We start from the raw sequence: 20,987 nt of genomic DNA on the forward strand, positions 1-20,987 counted from the left end.
GCATTTTTTTTTTTTTAAGAAAGACTAGATGGCATTTTGAAAATTTGATTTCCAAGCCAGGCAATAAGTGGGCCTTAGGGAATTCTCAATTGACCCAAGACGTGAGGGTTTTGGACCTACCCATTGTTTTAGCCCAAAGAATTTTCAGATATTTTTTATTCTATTGCCCTCAATTGTTGATTTTTCACACGTTGTACTGCATAATCTTACAAAATTGTTTGATGTATAAAACCGTACAATGCGCAATTATATGCAAATAAATTGTTTTACTCCCAACAGACTAATGTGGGCAGTTATTATGATAGCCAAGAATGTTGACTTGGCAAAAGTAAGTATACAAAATAAAGAGTTTAATTTTTTTTTTCTTGTTCCTTCAGTGTGTAGTGAAATGCAAGGTCTATTATTTATATTATCATATTCAATAATTAACTGAAAAGTTAATGAAACCCGGTTGGCATGCAGTGCATTTTCGGATAATAGTGGAGGCGAGAGTCTTAAGACTGGCACTTGTGGATTTTTATTTCCTTTTCTATTTTTAAGTGTTTAGGCCTTTAATTTGATCAAAATAAAGCATAATTCTCAGTGTGTTACCTCAAACTCTTTATGACATTTTTTATTTGTACTCTTTTAAGACAGGGAAATGAGAGTTTGCATATGATTCCATTTACAAGAATGAGAGAGAGAGAGAGAGAGAGAGAGAGAGACGTTTTACATTACAGAGAATTACGCACATATAGTCACCGTCTGTGAGTAGGTGACGGAGTTATAAATGGAAATTTAATTTTCAAATGTTAAAATTATTGGTCATAGACATAGTGATGGATGTATGAACCCCTTTTTCGAAATTTGTTCAAGCTCTATTTGTCCTCTCTCAGTGTAGTTTTATGATTCCAATTCCTAAAGACCCTCTCTCTTGACCTCTTCTTTCTTCTTCTTCTTCTATAATTTTTTTTTCTTTTTCTATTTCATTGTATTTAGCTTATTTTTTTCCTCTTCCTTGAGAAACTACAGTAAAAACAAACCGTCTCTCTCCCATTTCTTTCAGTGTTTCCTTTGTAGTGACATGGTTGTCCAGTCTTGTTTTCTGGTGATTTCATGGATCTAGTTTTCCTACACATTCTCTGAGAGAGAGAGAGAGAGAGAGAGAGAGAGAGAGAGAGAGAGAGAGAGAGAGAGAGAGAGGACTGTCACGAGGAAAGAGCAGAGATTTTTCTGTGAAAAAAATAAAATGTCAGTCGCTGATCAGAAACCTAGCTCCAAAGGCCAAGCATGGTTTGAACTTAGAACTTACTCTTGGACTAGCTTTTTTTTTATTGCTAGCAACTCTTGGACTAGCTTAAATTATTATTGTTTATCTTCGTCAGTTCTTTATTTTTATTTTGCCTCAGGTTTTGCACTACCGGATTGCCAAGCGACGTCGTCATAGAAGTCGACGACATGACGTTTCATCTTCACAAGGTCGGAAGTTTAAACTTAAAACGCCATTGAAATCGCTCCAAGCTCTGAACAAAGTACTTGCACTCTTTTCTGAATTTTTGCAGTTTCCGTTGATGTCAAAGAGTAAAAAGCTTCTGGACTTAATAACAGAGCAAGAGAACAACCCTGGCTTAGCGTCTTCAGCCGGAGACCAAAGCCATACCGCCGTCGCCGGAGAAGAAGAAGAACACGGCGGCGGAGATGAAATCGTAGAGGTTCAATGTTACATAGTTCTTCCTGATTTTCCCGGAGGCTCCGAAACTTTCGAGACGGCGGCGAAGTTCTGCTACGGCGTTAAGACAGAAATATCGGCCTCGAATGTCGCGCCTCTCCGCTGTGCCGGAGAGTATCTGGAGATGACCGAGGAGTACTCGGAGGACAACCTGATATCGAAGACGGAGAGGTTTCTGTCGCATTCCGTCCTTAAAAACCTGAAGGACTCCATTAGATCTCTGAAATCCTGCGACAGCCTCATTCCGATGGCCGAGACGCTGGGGATTCCGCAGAGGTGCGTCGACGCCGCCGCGGCGAGAGCTTCCTCCGCCGATCCGACTCTGTTTGGCTGGCCGGTCTGTGACGTCGGAAATCGAGACTCTTCGAGGCAGATTCTTTGGAACGGGATCGACGCCGGTCGGAGAAGGAAAGGACTGTCCAGAGCTTCAGATTCAGAATCGTGGCTAGATGAAATGGCGAGCCTGAGTCTGTCGTCGTTCAAGAGGCTGATCGCCGCCATGAGAGACCGAGATCTGAGCTCGGAGATGATCGAGAGCTGTCTGGTGAACTACGCCAAGAAACGCATTCCCGGCGCTTCACGGACCAATCGGAAACCCTCGACTTCTTCGTCGACGATCTCCGAGAGCGAGCAGAGAGAGATTCTCGAGACGGTGATCTCTTACTTGCCATCGGAGAGAAGCTCTCCGAACAATCCTCGGTCGAGGTTTCTGTTTGGACTGCTTCGGACGGCGAACATAATCGGCGTCTCGGAATCGAACAAGGCCTTGCTGGAGAAGAAGCTCGGATCGCGGCTCGATCAAGCGACGCTCGACGATCTCTTGATTCCTAGCTACTCGTACCTCAACGAGACGCTCTACGATGTGGATTGCGTCCACAGAATCTTGGCCTATTTCTTGGAACAGAGTTCGGAGGTGACGAACCCTAACGCAGTCCAAAGAGAAGGGGACGAAGAAGGAATGCGGCCACAGCCATCGCTAATGCTGGTGGGAAAGCTGATCGACGGTTATCTATCGGAGATCGCCTCCGACGCGAATCTGAAACCCGATAAGTTTTTGGATCTGGCATTGTCTCTACCGGACCAAGCCAGACAGTTCCACGACGGCCTTTACAGGGCCGTCGACGTCTATCTCAAGGTATCAATCAAACACACACTCTTCTAAATGTCCATAATCAACCAGGAGTTTTATTATCAATTTTTTTTTTTTTTAAATCAAAATAAAATAAACTAAAAAAGAAATTATCCGACCTGCCGGAATCGAACCAGCGACCTAAAGATATCTGATGGCATTTCATCCAACTACAGTCTTCCGCTCTACCAACTGAGCTAAGGTCGGATGCTTGAAGAATCGCTGTCACATTTGCCAACTAAATAACTCATTAAACTTTAAGAAAACTGATTAATTACTTTATATTCATACTTGTAAATAATAAAGAGAATAGTGTTTAGATTTAGTCATACTTGTAAAATTCTAGACTAGTTACCAAGTCCATAAAGCATGTTGATTTAAGCTCCACAGATGAAATTGATCATATGAAGAGCATTGGTCCACAAACAAAAACATAGTTTCAGAATGTTGATTTACTCTCTTGACACGAGACTCTTCACAGGCTCATACCGGGGTGTCGGAGTCGGAGCGGGAGCGGATATGCGGGGCGTTGGACTGCCAGCGGCTGACATTGGAGGCGTGCACGCACGCGGCCCAGAACGAGCGGCTCCCGCTGCGCGCGGTCGTGCAGGTCCTCTTCTTCGAGCAGCTCCAGCTGCGGCACGCCATCGCCGAGAATCTGTTGGCCGCGGAGGCCGACCAGGTGGTGGCCGCCCGGCCCTCGTCCTCCGGGCGGGCCGCGGCGGTGAGGGAGAATCAGGTGCTGCGCCTCGACATGGACAGCATGACCACGCGGGTCCACCAGCTCGAGAGGGAGTGCTCCACCATGAGGAGGGTCATCGAGAAGATCGACTCTGCCCCGCCCCGGGACGATGATCGCGGCCGGGAGGGCAGAGAGGTCAACAACGGCTGGAGGGGCTCGTTGACCAAACGCTTCGGGTGTAAGTTCAAGGCTCAGGTTTGCGACTCTCAACACCCTTCCGCCGCGGTCGTCGTGGACAATGACGCCGGAAAAGGGCGGAGAAGACTTCACCGTCGTCATCATCGCCGCCCGTCCACATGAGTGGGATATATAAATATGACACTTTTGCCCCTTTTTCATTTTTCACTTTTTTTATTGTAATATAGTAATATTGAGTTTGATGGTTGGGTGGTCTTGGTGTTTTCTTTGTCTGATAATTTTTTTAGATTGAGATTGTACTTCTTACCTACGTGGGAATAAGAAGGGTAAGTAATAGCATCAGTGATGTTGGATTACAAGCAACATTTATTTTTTACACTAATGATTTGGTTTCATATGTCCATTCAGTTTCAGATGATTGAGGAAAAAAGGAAAGGGAAAGGGGAGTTTTAGATTTTGGACTCTCATGAAAATGCATTCATTATCTTTTTTTTATTATTATTCATTTCCCCTAAAAAGAACACATGCATTTGTGTAACTTTTTCAGTTCTTTGCTTTCCTTTTCCTTTTCCTTTTCCTTTTCGGATTCAAAGTTGGAATTATTGTGCCTTTGGAAGGTGAAAGAGCATGATTGCATTGCAACCTCTTTTTTTACTTACTTTTGGCTTAGTTTAGGTTGAAATATGTATGCGAAGCACTACAGCATGAGAGCACATGTTTTTTCTTTTGACAATCAATGAGAGCACATGTTTGGTGTTATTGTGGTTGAATCTTTGAGTTGTAATTTTTTTTTTCTAGGGCTGTTATGATTAACCTTTCTGTCTAAGGAAAGCCTGCTTCTTTCTATGGGAAGATTTCAGGTATGCAATGAAGGCCCCTACTCACCCGAACAAACAATCTACCTATAAAAATTATAAGAGTTTTTTCAATAATTTTTCCGAATTCTTATAAAAATCTAAAAAACACAGATAAAAAAGTATTTAATGACAAATATATCACTATAATAGTGTAGAAATCTAAAAAAAATCTTTGAAAACACTAGACTAGAACTGTCCAAATCCCTATAACATATTACACTATTACTGATATGTTATAAAAAGAAAAGAGAAAACTCTTAAAACGTCGCTAATTGATTTCTTTTATCCTCGGTATTCTTAAAATGTAAAGAAATGTGTATTTCTTGTTCGGACTACAATACTTGTTAATTTGAGCATGTGGAGTCCAATTGGACGAAAGCCATAATAAACAGAAAATCAGTTTTTATAAAAGGTTATAATAGACAAGAACAATTGGAAGGTCACTTACCATTGTCGAGTCCAAATCAAACAATTTGAGATTCAACAAGTATAGCACAAATGGTCACGAGTCTCATGAGTATTCAAAATGAATTTTTTTTATTTTTTATTTTTCGTGACCTGGAAAAGCACTTAATCTGGTAAACAAGTAACAAGTCGTTGTAAGAAAAAAGGTAAGTGAATGTTTTTATTAGAGAAGAAATCTGTATACTTATCAATTGAGGCAAAAGTTCAATCAAAGAAGAAGCTAAGTCAATGTGATTTTCTTTGAAGAACAAAAAGAAGAAGGTGTTTGGCAACTTTGTTTTTGATTGTGGCATGAGTCAATTGAGAATAGGGAAAAAGAAAGTGAAGAGTGTATTAAAGTCTAGGTTAAAGATAAAAGGACTGAGTTAGATTTTACAGAAGTAAACGTAATTTTGACATTATGAAAAATTCATTAAACATGGAAAATAGATTCCCATGTAATCTATTTTGGTGAAGCAACTAATCACCAACTTTATAGTTAGGCTCTCTTAAAATCAAAATTATTTTTAAAATGTTTGTTTTAGTTAATAACAAAATACATTTTTTTTAAAAAGCCTGTCATTTGAGATTCCGCGGTACTCATTTCCCATATTATTGATACCATCCGAAGAATTAAAAAAACCATATTAGGAAAAGTGAAATTGAGAATTTTGTCAATAGTAAGCACGATCCAACAATATTTGGGCCGGTATATGTGGTGTGGTTCTATTCCTGCATGGCATTGACAATAGTTTTTTTTTTTTTTTTTTTTTTTTTTTTTTTTTTTTTTTTTTTTATAAAACATGGCATTGACAATAGTAAGCACGATCTGGCTAACCCCGTCCGGCAACATGTGTCGTTAACCTCAGAATTTTGTAGCAATTTGGTTTTGGAAACCAACGTTTTGATGATAACTATTCATGAGCATTATCTTTTGTGTTGCAGAGTAGATTTGATGGAGCTCGATAGAGTCGAGGAGCTTGCTAAACAATGTCGGATTTAAACCCGAGTTGTAGAGAAGCTCATGCTCCAATTGAAGATCTAATGTCCCGCTAATTTTATTACTTTCATTTATTGGATTAAATTTTATTTATGAACCGTGATGTATCACAATAATAATCCAAATTTTCATGATTGTTTTCATAAAATAGCTATTTCATATATTATGAATCTTATCTTTATTTATGATTTATTTCATTATATTTGAACACATAGTTGTGTCAATAAATATTTTTCTTCCTTGTTATTATTGATGCGGAATGAAATCACAGTTCCGCTGCTCCGCCATTGTGCATGTATATTAGGAAATCTAAGACCGGAAAAAGTTACATGCAAAGCAGAGAAATTCACACTGTAAAACTTGTTATATATCGAGAGAGTACAAAAGTGGGGATCAAAGGTGATTAGAAAAAGGCGTAAAAGGATGACTGATAAAACACAAGCTAAAATTCTCAACCCACAAATATTCCCTATGAAAATAAAATTTGTAGCGATTTGGGACCGACTAAACCCTCTCAAGTCCACGAAGCTCAAGCTCGAACAAATATAAATTTAATTCAAAAAATTGGCTACGTAAGCCGCCACCTAAACTATAAGAATTGTAAATTAGTCAACCTTTGGTAAATACTTTGTAAATAGCCAACTTGCATACGTGGCAGCCTATTAACTACCTTTTTTTATATGTTTGATTGGATTAAATAAGTATTTTATTAATCTGTTAATAAGTTAATTTGACTATTTACAAGAAATTAACGAAAGGTGGGCTATATCCCAATTCACTATAACCGTGTGGCTATATAACTTAATAACCCAATTTAATTTTAGTATGCAGGTAAAATAGATCAAAAGAAGGGGGACAAGATGAATTGATTAGTTCATGAAGGAAAGTTGATAATTTTTTTATAACCCGAATTAAGAGCGTCAGAGACTGTTTTGGAATAACTGAGCAGATATGTAAACTTGGCATTTCTAAAATTGGAATTGAATTCATCCACAAGAGCAACAAGTTTTTTGTTGAAGGGTTGCCCCATTGAATCGGTCTATGCACGAAGAGCCATTTGTTCCGAAAGTAAAGATCGCATGGTAAACGGCCAAGTGGTGGAACCCCGAACAGCGGGAGTTTCCTATTACCTAAATCAATCATTATTTCTAAAAGAAAAAAAAATTAAGTAGAAGGATTAAAATTAGGTAAATCTAATAAAAAAAAATATGATTGTCACAAAGAACCTTGAGTTGGCCAAAGTGTTGGTTGTTGAGAACTTGAGCGTATTGCTCGGGTGTGAACATGAGGCTTGTCGGAGAAAGGAACAAGAAATAGTTGTTGAGATAATCATTATTTCCCCTTCCGGCTAAATATGTGCACTTCCCTAAGTAATCCCGGGCTGCCTGTGGACTAATCGGAAGTTTGAGATGCACGAAACTGTTACTTAGTGATTTCTCACTTGTGTATCCATGTTCAACACAAAATGCCACTCGTAATTGTGTTATTAACTATGCACTTCCTAGGGCGAACATAAAACTTGTAAGTATGAGAATTTATAGATGATAAATTGTAAACATGAGAATTTATAGATGACAACTAGTCAATAAAAAAAAATATTGGTCAATAAAATAGAAGTACGTAATTAAAAATAATCAAGTTGTTAATTAACTGTTGGAATGTGGATAATAAATTTTATTTATTATCATGGGAATGGCTGATTTGTGGCAACAAGTTGAGTGGGTTCCACTCATCGGAATTGAATAATTCCAAATGATACGGATTCCTCGTAACGAGGGCTATAAAATCGAATATTTATTTGCCAAAATCGGACCTAAGATGGCCTCATTAGGAGCGAACGTTGGTGGATTAACGTTGGCTTGTAACCGAGCGTTAATGGCCTCATTAGGAGCATTAAACCTGGGCGTTTTGATGGGTGATTCAAATTCGCTGCCTTGGCCTATATAAGAGGTCCTAAGCTCTCATTCAGTGCACGGGATTCCAGATTTTCCCCACTGTTCCCGATTCTCTCTTGCTCCCAGAAAATTTTCTTTGTCTTGGTGATAGTATTCTCGCAGGTTCTAGTTCGCCGAGAGAGTCAAGTGGTTGGTGCTCACCTTGCCTCTGACGTCGTTGTATCCTGGGAGGCTTTCGCTCACGATTTCCAGCACCTGTGGGAGAGCGATAAAAAGCTTCAAGGAAACCGTCCAACGGGCCTCGACTTTTCCGACCTGTTTTTTGTTTTCCGGTTCTTAATATAAAGGTGTAACCGGGTTTTGTAATCTATTTACGTGTACTTTTTCATGCATGCAATTTGTCTTTTATTTACGTCAATATTACTATAATATTGCTAACAATCTTGAAGCTTTTTTATCGGAAAAGACAGGTTGCGTGGAGGAAAGGATTAATTTTTTTTTTTCTGAATATAATCGGTTTCCAGTTTTTGTTTCCGATTTGTTTTCGGATTTGTTTGAAAAGTTACTGATTTGTGATTTTCTTTTGTAGAAAATATGACTAACGTGAACAACAACGACTCGATGAATGTTGGAGGGAACGTTGGAGACAACCCCTCCGTGGTGAACACCCCGCCAAACTTGATTAACATCGGCCAAATCCCTGTGACTTTGGGACAAGGCTCGATGGCGGCTACGGCCGGGAACGGACCCGCGGGTCTTGTTCAACCTATGGCGGGTTTGGGCCTTGATGGTTCAAACGTGGGCGTGGCTCGAGGACCTCCCACGGTGATGCCGGCCGAGAGGCCGGGGAAGTTTGACGGACTCAACTTCAAAAGGTGGCAACAAAAGATGGTTTTCTTTTTGACAACCATCGGACTTGCACGGTTTTTAACCGAAGATCCTCCGGCCACTCCTCGAGAGGGTGAAGCCGACCCACAAGTGCTTCGGGCCTATGTGGGGTGGAACGAATCCGACTATCTTTGTCGAAACCACGTGTTGAATTGTCTCGCCGACTCTTTATACAACGTGTATAGCTCTAAAGTATCTTCTAAAGAGCTATGGGATTCGTTGGATCGCAAGTACAAAACCGAGGATGCGGGCTCAAAGAAGTATATTGTGGGTCGTTTCCTTGAGTACAAGATGGTGGACACAAAGACCGTTGTGAGTCAAGTCCAAGAGCTTCAACTCATTTTCCATGAGATTCAAGCCGAGGGAATGACCATTAGCGAGTCTTTCCAAGTTGCCTCCGTGATAGAGAAGTTACCACCTGGGTGGAAGGAGTTCAAGAACTACCTTAAGCACAAGCGAAAGGAGATGAGTCTTGAGGACTTGGTTGTTCGCCTCCGAATCGAAGAAGACAACCGAGGATCCGATAGGAGACTTAGAACCGTCTCCGAGCGAGCTAACGTCGTCGAACATGGCGAGAACTCGAAGGGGAAGAAGCCCGCCCAAAATCTTGGAGTCAAGAGTGGGACGTTCAAGAAGAAGGGCCAACAAAAGATTGTTGGTAAATGCTACAATTGCAACAAGGTCGGTCACCGAGCGGTCGATTGTAGAAAGCCGAAGAAGAACAAGGAGGCCAATGCTGTGGAGGATGATAATGACCTCCTCGTTGCTGTGGTCTCCGAGGTCAACATGGTTGACTCTAACCCGAAGGAGTGGTGGCTGGACACTGGAGCAACCCGCCACATCTGCACTGATAAGAATTCCTTCTCCACCCTCGAGCTACCTGGAGATGGAGAGAGGTTGTTTATGGGCAACTCTGCCACCTCTGAAGTCAAGGGGGAAGGTGAAGTCTTCTTGAAGATGACCTCTGGGAAGGAACTGAAGCTCACTAAGGTGCTCTACGTGCCTGATATGAGGAAGAATCTGATTTCTGGGACTGTGCTGGATAACCATGGGTTTAGGATGGTTTTAGAGTCTCAAAAGCTTGTATTGTCTAAGAATGGTATGTATGTGGGCAAGGGCTATGTCAAGAATGGCATGGTCAAAATGAATGTAATGGCCATCAAGGCAAAAGATATTAATAAAGCTTCTTCTTCCTCTTATATGATTGTGTCGTCTAATTTATGGCATGGTAGACTAGGTCATGTGAATTATGACACACTGAGAAAATTGATTAATTTGGAGTGTATTCCAAAGTTTAATATTGACTCAAATCATAAATGTGAAATTTGTGTTGAAGCCAAATTAACAAGAACATCCTTTCATAGTATTGAAAGAAGTAATGAACCTCTCGATTTAATCCATACCGATTTATGTGATTTAAAGTTCATGCCCACGAGAGGTGGTAATAAATATTTTGTGACTTTTATTGACGATTGTACAAAATATTGTTACGTATATTTGCTTAAAAGCAAAGATGAAGCAATTGAGAAATTTGTCATATACAAATTGGAAGTTGAGAATCAACTCAATAAGAAGATTAAGAAAGTGCGAAGTGATCGAGGAGGTGAATATGTTGAACCATTTGGTACTTTTTGTGCACAACATGGAATTATTCACGAAGTCACTCCACCTTATTCTCCTCAATCAAATGGCGTTGCCGAACGTAAGAATCGCACTCTCAAGGAGATGATGAATGCAATGTTGTTAAGTTCTGGGTTACCCCAAGAAATGTGGGGGGAAGCGATCTTGTCTGCAAATTATCTTCTGAACAAGATACCCCGAAAGAAGGAGGATAAGTCTCCGTCTGAGCTATTTATAGAAAAGAGACCTTCCTATAAATATTTGCGAATGTGGGGGTGCTTGGCCAAAGTAATGGCTCCCGCTCCTAAGAAAATGAAGATAGGACCAAAGACTGTAGATTGTATCTTCATTGGATATGCACAACATAGTAATGCATATAGATTTCTTGTGTATGACTCGAAAAACCCCGATATACACAATGATTCGATTATGGAATCTAAAAATGCTTCGTTCTTTGAACATGTATTTCCTTATAAGTCTAAGGAAAATGAACCAAGTTCATCAAACCATTCTCTTGAGGATATTGAGGAAATAACTCAAGATAATGATGAAGAGTCCGAAGAAGAGATAGAATCTGAGGGACTTAGACGAAGTAAGCGAGCAAGGGTCGAAAAATCATTTGGTTCTGATTATTTCACCTATATGTTGGAGGGTCCACCTCTAAATTATAAAGAGGCCGTGAATTCTGTTGAGGGTCACTTATGGAAAGAAGCCATAAGAAGTGAAATAGACTCGATCATGCAAAACCACACTTGGGAGTTGGTTGATCTTCCTCCTGGAAGTAAGACACTTGGATCTAGGTGGATCTTTACTAGGAAGATGAAAGTCGATGGCTCAATTGATAAATACAAAGCACGACTGGTAATCAAAGGGTATAAACAACAAGAGGGTGTTGATTACTTTGATACTTATTCTCCCGTGACGAGAATAACTTCGATTAGATTGATAATTGCCGTTGCTGCATTACGCAATCTTGAAATTCATCAAATGGATGTAAAAACAGCCTTTCTTAATGGGGATCTCGAAGAAGAGATCTATATGAATCAACCTGAGGGTTGTATTGTACCTGGACAAGAAAAGAAAGTCTGTAAACTTGTCAAGTCGCTTTATGGCCTTAAACAAGCCCCAAAGCAATGGCATGAGAAATTTGACAACGTCATGATGTCAAATGGATTTAAGATCAACGAGTGTGACAAATGTGTGTACATTAAAACCACTGAACATGGGTATGTGATTCTGTGTTTATATGTAGATGACATGCTCATAGTGGGGAGTAATGATCGTATGGTACAATCCACAAAAGATTTATTGAACTCAAGGTTCGATATGAAAGATCTGGGAATTGCTGATGTAATTCTGGGGATCAAAATTACCCGAACACCCAATGGGATTGTACTGGATCAAACACACTACGTTGATAAAATTCTAGACAAGTTTGGGAATAACGATTCTGGAGTCTCGAGAACTCCCATAGACATTAGTCAACACTTGTCTAAGAATAAAGGTGAAAGCATCTCTCAAATTGAATATGCTAGAGTGATAGGCAGTCTCATGTACTTGATGAGTTGCACGAGACCGGATTTAGCCTACACCGTGAGTAGACTAGCTCGTTATACGAGTAATCCAAGTGCTGAACACTGGAAAGCAATCGTAAGAGTATTGAGATATCTACGATTCACTCGTGATTATGGTCTACATTATACAAGATATCCCGAGGTAATTGAAGGTTACACTGATGCAAGTTGGATATCTGATATTCAAGATTCAAAGGCCACGAGTGGTTATGTATTCACTCTGGGAGGTGCAGCCATATCTTGGAAATCCTCCAAACAAACTGTGATAACGAGATCCACGATGGAATCTGAGTTTGTTGCATTGGATAAATGTGGGGAAGAAGCCGAATGGCTAAGGAACTTTGTGGAGGATATTCCTAATTGGACAAAACCGATGCCTGCAATATGTGTATATTGTGATAACCAATCTGCTATTGGTAGGGCACATAGTGTGATGTATAATGGTAAGTCTAGACATATCCGTCGACGACATAATACCATTAGACAACTTCTCTCATCTGGAATCATTAGTATTGACTATATTAGGTCCAAAGAGAACATTGCGGATCCGCTAACCAAAGGGTTAAATAGGGACCAAGTAGAGAAGACAACCAAAGGAATGGGGCTAAAGCCCATGGCAAATAAAGCCAAGGCAAAGGAAACCCAACCATGATGACTGGAGATCCCAAGATCTTGGTTCAAAGGGACAACCTAATTGTCAATGGCTTTGTGAGGTCACTGTGGGGGAAAACCCCTAATCCTATTCCTAAGTATTAAACAGTGACTCCCGTACGAGGTTAAGCTTAGAGCTTTTAATGATTCTGTGAAATCGGATCGTTGAGATTCCGAATGAGTAATGCGGGATTACTCTTAATAAAAGAATCACCTATGTGAGAGAGAAGTGGGGCCGCTTCAAAGGAGAATTAATTGGGCTTAATTCTTTAGAAACTCTTGCAGAACCAGGCTGATGTTCAGGGCCAAAATGAACATAACCATGAGAACAGAACCTGTGTCAGGGAGATATCAGTGGGGGATATGTTTATCGTTTATGCAAAACGGCTAACAGTTCAAGGACAACGTGTCTACTGAGTAGTCAGTAAAGATGGCATATCTTACCGAGGGAAGGTTCAAAGGCTTTGCCTACCTATCCTATACTGGTATTGACCGTAGAATCTATCACCACATCGAGTCGTGTCTTTATAATTGTCGTCTCAATTTCATTCATGTGGGGGATTGTTGGAATGTGGATAATAAATTTTATTTATTATCATGGGAATGGCTGATTTGTGGCAACAAGTTGAGTGGGTTCCACTCATCGGAATTGAATAATTCCAAATGATACGGATTCCTCGTAACGAGGGCTATAAAATCGAATATTTATTTGCCAAAATCGGACCTAAGATGAATGAGAAATTGATGCTCAAAGTAGGCTAAAGAAACACAATTGTTGTTGTGTTGTTGTTGTGGAAGTGAAAACCAAGAGTCCCACATTGGTTGGGGATGTGTGTTGTGGTAGTGTTTATATACTATCTTCTCTCTTTAGTGGTCAAGCAAGTGCAAGAGAGGAGAGTGTGGGTGGGTTATCTCTTAACCCCTCGCGCGCGCGCACACACACACACACACGCGCGCCGCCGCCGCCGAGCCGAGCCGGGCCGGGCCGGGCCGGGCTCGGGTTCGGGTTTCGGGCTTTCTTTTTACTACAAATTTCACTTCTTATTGATTTAATTCCTCATGATGCGCGTTATGGTTGGGAATTAAAACCGTGTATCAATGCTGTTGGAAGATTAACGTGCGTTAATGGCCTCATTAGGAGCGAACGTTGGTGGATTAACGTTGGCTTGTAACCGAGCGTTAATGGCCTCATTAGGAGCATTAAACCTGGGCGTTTTGATGGGTGATTCAAATTCGCTGCCTTGGCCTATATAAGAGGTCCTAAGCTCTCATTCAGTGCACGGGATTCCAGATTTTCCCCACTGTTCCCGATTCTCTCTTGCTCCCAGAAAATTTTCTTTGTCTTGGTGATAGTATTCTCGCAGGTTCTAGTTCGCCGAGAGAGTCAAGTGGTTGGTGCTCACCTTGCCTCTGACGTCGTTGTATCCTGGGAGGCTTTCGCTCACGATTTCCAGCACCTGTGGGAGAGCGATAAAAAGCTTCAAGGAAACCGTCCAACGGGCCTCGACTTTTCCGACCTGTTTTTTGTTTTCCGGTTCTTAATATAAAGGTGTAACCGGGTTTTGTAATCTATTTACGTGTACTTTTTCATGCATGCAATTTGTCTTTTATTTACGTCAATATTACTATAATATTGCTAACATTAACAACGAACATAATGTCCTAAGCTATTGGGATTCAAAGACTTGATTCCTTTATTTGAGAAATGATGATCGCTTGGGCGTGAACCCCGTACATAAGAAGTTATAAATGAGAAATGATGATGGGCAAAATTTGATCAACAATCCAGAATACTAAGATACTGAATATAGGCTCGGGCTCGGGCGTGTGTGTCGTAGAAATTTGTGTTCTGAACACTTATAGAAGCAAGAATGTGATGATACAGGCGTTTTTCTGAAACAAAAAGCTCAGAACGATCGACAAGCTGAGATTCGATATCGTTGCCATAGAGGAATGTGGAGAGCGTAGATTTTTTGTGTGGCTGTACCTGTACATGTAACAGATGAAGATTTGTTAAAAGAATTATTCTAAAATTTTAAGTACGACTAATTGGAACACTTTTTCCCATTATCCATTAAAAAGACCTATTTTTTTACAACAAATATCACGAAAAACTGCATATAATGAGGAGGTATCATTAAAATAGCAATTTTTAATGACAATTATAGTCATAAAAGTGAAAAAAAAAAAAGACTTCATAATGAATAATCGGATTTTTTTTTTCAATTTCTCATATTTTTGGATTTAACAATGTTAAATGAATTTTGTGAGAAAATCAATTTTTGACTTTTTTTTATATTTTATCTTATAAAATGGTAAATAAAGGTTTGTTAGCATTTAAAGTTTAAGTACAAAATAAATGAATAATTAAAAAAGTGTAAGATTTGCATTAATAAAATATTTTAAGGTCATGTTCAATGTCTTTCTTAAACATGAAGCCAACGATATCCTGTTAGCAATATTATATTAATATTGAAGAAAATACAAGATAAGTTGCATGGAACGAAAAACAAATTACAAATAAAACCGGCTAAACCTTAGAACCGGAAAAACAAATCGGAGAAGATTGAAAGAAACAGTCGAGGCCTGTTGGACGGTTTCCTTGAAGTTTTTTATCGCCCTCCCACGGATGTTGGAAAACGTGAGCGAAAGCCTCCCATGATACAACGACTACAGAAGCAAGCTTAGCACCAATAGGCTTGACTCTCGGCGAACTAGAACCTGTGCGAAACTATCACCACGACAAAACAAAAGAAAAGAATTTTCAGGAGTACTGGAGAGAGTTTCGGAACAGTGGGGAGAAGGATTTTCCGTGTGTTCTGAATGAGAGCTGAAGCCTCTTTATATAGGCCAAGGCTCAGCAAAGGATCCAGTTTTGAAACATCAAAACCGTCCAGCCTTAAAGGCTCATGATGAGGCTGTTACCACCGTCCATTAAAGCATTTCTCAACCGTTCAACGTTCAGCCTTCATGGCATTAAACGTCACGAGTAAAGGTGGCATTAACCCAAGGTTTAATTTCCAACGCAACAAAAGAGTTATTTATGGAATTAAAACATTTTTGGAAGTGAACTTTGCAATAAAAAAAAATCCCGAGACTGAGACAATTCCCGAAACCCGAGTCCGAGCTCGAGCCCGGCCCGGCTCGGCGGCGGTGCGCGTGAGGGGTTAAGGGTTAACCCACACACACTCTCCTCTCTTGCACTTGGATATCCACTAATTAAAGAGGATAATATTTAAACACTACCACAACACACATCCCCATCTAATGTAGGACTCTTGGTATTCTACTTCCACAACACAACATAAATGTGTTTCGTTAGTCTACTTTGAGCATCAATTTCTCATTCATCCTAGGTCCGATTTTGGCAAACCAATATTTAATTTTATACCCCTCATTACGAGGAATCCGTATCACTTGGAATTATTCAAATACGATGAGTGGAACCCACTCAAATTATTGCCACAAATCAGCCATACACATGTAAATAAATACAACTATTTATCTACTTAATTCCAACATATCCCTTTCGCCATATACATCTTCTTTGATTTCGCCAAGGGCGTAGTTTGGGTGGCAAGACCTATTGGCTGTGATGTGATCTTTGCGAGAAGACGAGAGTGCAATTTTTAAGAAACGCAATATTGGCGTTTGAAGATTATATCTTGTAATTTGTTCTTAAATTTTAATGTAATTGATGTTATGATATATGATGTAAAAATTGAATTATTAAAAAAAAGGTTATGTCCAATATATCTTCCTTTTTTAAACTCTATCACTAGTATGCATGCCAACACTATAGTAATAGCGATACTCATAGAGAACGATTTATATCCAAAAGAGGCCGATTCCAAATACTATTTGTGCGCTGTATATACTTGTGAAGTACATGAATATGTCTCTAGGCCTGTTTTTAGTAGATAGAGTTACAAAAAAAATGGTTAGCAAATGAGTAAAACTACTTTTAGTATACTTGAGACAAAAATATCTCAATATGCTGAACGGGAACAATGTACATATGCTGTAAATGAACTAAGTATGTAAATTCATTGAATATGGGGCCAGTAAAAATAGTACCTTTGGTTCATGAAGCCAAAAAAATGGTCATGTCCAGTATGTCATTCCTTTGTTAAACTCTATTTTTAATGTACATGCAAGTAACACACAATAGTAATAATAGTGACACTTGTATTTGGCCGTTGTATATGCTTGTGGAAAAATATCTCAAGTATGAATTATGTTAATCAATCAAGTGGCTAATTATGGATACATTTTTTTCATACAATGTATAAGAATAATCAAAGTAATTAATTTTACGATACGATGTATTGCAACAATAAAAACTGTATATGCTCTTACTACTACATTATTCAAGAAACATGCAAACTAATAAATGAGCTATATATGCACAATGGTTTCGTGCATGGTGAAAACAAGAAGAAAAAAATTGAAGATAATTAATTTTCCCATTTACTTTCCTTATAACTTTTGTAACACTTCCAAAAACTTCTAAAGAAGGAGAAAAATACTAATCCATTGAATTGGAAAATCATAAATGATCTCTACGATTTCTTCGGTGGATCATTCCTTACACTTGTCGGAATATCCGGGGCCGCCGTAGTAGAAGAAGGATCCTAATTCAGAGCTACGACCGGCTTTGATGTCGTAGCACGAAGGATTGGAGACATACACGGGAGTGATGCCCGGGGGGTCCTTGAAAGTGCTATCAATAGCGTCGCGAAATTGGAGTTTCTTAAAGAAACTCGCCTTTTTGAAGCCCTCGCTCGGAAAATGACCGCTTCCCATTTGAGTGCTTGTGTGGCGGGATTCCTGTTTAGAGTCATAGATCTCGCCGCCCCAATGCACCATGTCTGCCACGTCAGACATGAGCGTGAATATGGCTCTCGGCCAATACCCTACCCTCTCGCCTTGTATTTCTACCCACCAATCACCATTATTTCCCTCCTGAAAAAATAAATCATCGTCACCATTATTTCAGAGATATCATTTATATTTCTCAAAATTTAGCGTGTTTTCAAATCGATTTCAATAAATTTATAATGTTGGGTTTAGAAAACTATTTCGCGTGTCGATATTATAAGTTCGACTTCGATGCACATATTTAATAAAAATGTTTTTATAGACTATTACCTTGGTTATACTAACATGTATCTCGTATTGCTCACCGTCGTATGTGGAAAGAGGCCCTATTGCAGAACCAAGGGCTATTTTTGAGCTCACTTGTACAAAACCCGGACACAACAGATTGTAACACCCTGTAAACTCGTAGTAGTCTCGCTGCGCAATCAAATTTTCAATAATAATGTTCATCAGCAAAAAAAAAAAAAAAATATATATATATATATATATATATATATATATATATAATTAATATGTACCACTAACAAAAAAAAAAAAAAAAAAATGTGATCAGGAAAACTTACAGTCCAGTATATGAAGGTCCTTGTCTCTTTTGGAAATAATACATACGGGTAAAACTGGTACATAAGTAATCATTGATATTAGGATATTTATAAATACTAGTTTATAATATGTATAGTTTTAGTAGTACTCACAACAATCCAACCGGCTTCGACACTATTGTCTGTTCTTTTTCCGGTGTTGTCTGTTCTTTGTCCAGTAGTGACCCAAATTTGAGATACACTGATTTCGCCAAGGGACACTGAGGGATTCCACACGTTGATAATTGAACTTCCTCCATAGTTCTTTCCCGTGAATTGAGCTGTTGCATACTATTCTTTATTTGTTAATTAATTGCAGTGAAAAAAAAAGAGACTAATAATGAAAAACATTGCACTCAATAGGGATTTGTTAATTTTATGCAGCAAAACATATAAATAAATATGTATAGTAGATACACGGAGGAATATTTTATAATACCTCATGACCAGCACGAGGATCCTCGTCATTGGTTAGGTCTTTTGTGAAATTATCAAAAGGAACTTTAGGTGGATAATTTAATTTTGGTGACCGCAAAATTGGGATCGATCCTTTTGGACAATGTTCTCCATTTTTATTCCATTCTTGTAATAATACCATTTTTTCGTCTCCATCTTGACTTTTGCTTGGCCAAAACTGCACATTCTCTCAACCATAGTATTTATTATTTTTATTATATCACTAATAACTGAATGAATACCAAAACGATAAAAAAAAAAAAACCAAACCTGAATTGTATGATTCTTCAGAAGTGGATGATCAAACGCTGGTTGCTTGTAAACGTCAACACAATCTATCACGTCACCATTTTCACTCTGCAAGTGATACAATGATGTTTATATGTTATCTTTTGCAATACTAAAAAAAAAATATTAATGTGTTGTGATTTTAAGAAACCTCTATGGTTTTGACAGTTCCCTTGTGCTTTGTCGTCTCTAAATTTTGTCTGTGCCCGAGCTTTCTTCCACATGCAAATTCCAAGGAAATGACATACAAAAATACGATCAACACTGTTATGGTGCACTTGATTGAGTCTTTCGGATTTATTAAATCCATAGTTATTTTAGATTTTGTATAACAGCAAATATTCACTAGAGCCTTTGGAAAAGAAAAAAAAAATTGAGGAAGGAACTATTTGATATTTGGGAGAGAGAATTGGAGATTTAAGAAAAAGGAATGGAGTGTTTCTAATTTTTGGCCGGATTCAAACCCAAGTCCATCCCGCCTATTTATTAGTAGTATGCTTACATGAATAGTTAAGATTTTTCCATTACAAATTCAATTTAATAGCGCAATTAATAAGTAATAACTCTCTAAAATTTTCTCCAATATATATATATATATATATATATATATATATATATATATATATTCATTTAAGATTTTTCCATTATAAATTCAATTTAATAGCGCTATTAATAACTCTCTAAAATTTTCTCCAATATATATATAGAAACGGGATTTTGACATCTACATAGCAGTGAGCACACACACCTTTTCAAATTTAAACAAAACCCAAAAATGACGTTAGATTTTTTTTTTTTTGTACAAACTTACAAAGTAGTCAATTCAAACTAAGGTTTTACCAAAATAGCCAAAATTTTATAAGTTAGTGCATTATAACTATTTATGGTATAAAAATATTAAAATACCCTTAATGTGTGGGTGACCCTGTTTTCTCATCATTTTCAAAATAATTAGTCTAGGTATCCAAAACTAATTTTATCGTCAAAATTAGGCAAAAAAAAATCAAAAGTTTAATCATGTCTTCAATTTTGTAAATCTAGTTTCAAAACGCACAAACAAGTTACTTTATTTCAGTTAAGGTACATGCTTTCAACATATTAATTGTGCCTTCAAAAATTTTAATCCATTTCTATAAAAGAAAAAAAACCTAGCTAAAAATCAAGTTTGAATCCCCATCTAAACAGGCAACAAAATGACAATAAAACGTTTGAAGTATTTTTTTGACATAATCATCTACTATAAGAAGATAACGAAGTGTCAAAATATTTAATCATGATTTCAAAAAATTTAATCCATTTTCTATATAAAATACACAAAAAAACCGAAGAAGAAGAAGAAGAAGAAGAAGAAGAAGAAGAAGAAGAAGTGTGGCGGTTGACGACGATGGTGATCAATGATTGTGGCGATCAACAGATCGATCGTGATGTCGGTGGTGATGGCGATCGATGACGATATTGCACGAGATAGACGACGACGTCAGCAATCGCCAATCGCAGCCTCTCCACGTCCCTGTCTCCTGCGAGATCGAAGTCATGCGTCGCCTCAGACGCCACCCCAAACATCCTTGGAATCCATGAAGTCATAGTGAGAACCAAGTCCTCCACAAGATCACCTTCCAAAAAAACAACCTCCGAAAGGAATTCGAAGCTCGGCGGTACTTTCACCAGCTCATCTCGGCTCTGTAATTTTATTGCCGCCATGGCGTCGTTCACCGCGCCAGAAGTATGACGAAGAGAAGGCGGACGAGTGGTCGTGCGGGGTTATCTTCCTCGCCAGAAAACTACCGTTCGACGACGGAGTGAACATCATGGCAAGGGGTTGAGGTTTTGTTGGGTAGAGTTTCTCGTTGATGGTGATGGACTAGTGTTTTGTCAAGTGAAATCGGTGAACGAGGGTATTTTAGTGTTTTATTTTATTTTTAACTATTTTATCGTAAATTTAAAAAGTTAGGTTATTTTGTCAAATTAATAATTTAAATCGGCTACGCCCTACTAAAAAAGTGTGAGAATATTTTATTTGTTACAAAATGAGAAATTTCATTTTATTTAATAAGTAGCAAAATATAAAGATTCTATTTATAAGTGATATTTCCTATAATATAATATTTTAAGTTATATTCTATTTATGTTGTCAT

The 20,987-nt window shown here is 38.5% G+C and overlaps 2 protein-coding genes and 1 non-coding gene across 3 annotated transcripts; 1 reads left to right on the forward strand and 2 right to left on the reverse strand.

Moving 5' to 3' along the window:
- The first annotated feature begins 602 nt into the window (after positions 1-602).
- On the forward strand, positions 603-4,112 carry LOC149399441 (Phototropic-responsive NPH3 family protein). The gene is made up of 4 exons (XM_089612511.1): positions 603-1,272; positions 1,389-1,458; positions 1,542-2,843; positions 3,319-4,112. The coding sequence occupies exons 1-4, from the start codon at positions 1,229-1,231 to the stop codon at positions 3,877-3,879; spliced, it is 1,977 nt and encodes a 658-aa protein (XP_089468637.1). The 5' UTR covers positions 603-1,228; the 3' UTR covers positions 3,880-4,112.
- On the reverse strand, positions 2,951-3,044 carry TRNAY-GUA (transfer RNA tyrosine (anticodon GUA)). Its single transcript has 2 exons — positions 3,008-3,044; positions 2,951-2,986 (listed from the first exon to the last, which is right to left on the reverse strand). It is a non-coding gene; the product is annotated as a tRNA-Tyr (tRNA).
- A 13,115-nt stretch (positions 4,113-17,227) lies between the features above and the next one.
- LOC149399443 (protein neprosin-like) lies at positions 17,228-19,162 on the reverse strand. The gene is made up of 6 exons (XM_089613439.1): positions 19,004-19,162; positions 18,835-18,921; positions 18,234-18,329; positions 18,091-18,144; positions 17,798-17,944; positions 17,228-17,611 (listed from the first exon to the last, which is right to left on the reverse strand). The coding sequence occupies exons 1-6, from the start codon at positions 19,160-19,162 to the stop codon at positions 17,228-17,230; spliced, it is 927 nt and encodes a 308-aa protein (XP_089469565.1).
- Between the last annotated feature and the right edge of the window lie 1,825 nt (positions 19,163-20,987).

This window comes from Urtica dioica, chromosome 4, assembly GCF_054948205.1.
Source record: "Urtica dioica subsp. dioica isolate 48M chromosome 4, U.dioica_male_clone48M_v1_H2, whole genome shotgun sequence".
In the NCBI taxonomy this organism is placed as follows: Eukaryota; Viridiplantae; Streptophyta; class Magnoliopsida; order Rosales; family Urticaceae; genus Urtica; species Urtica dioica.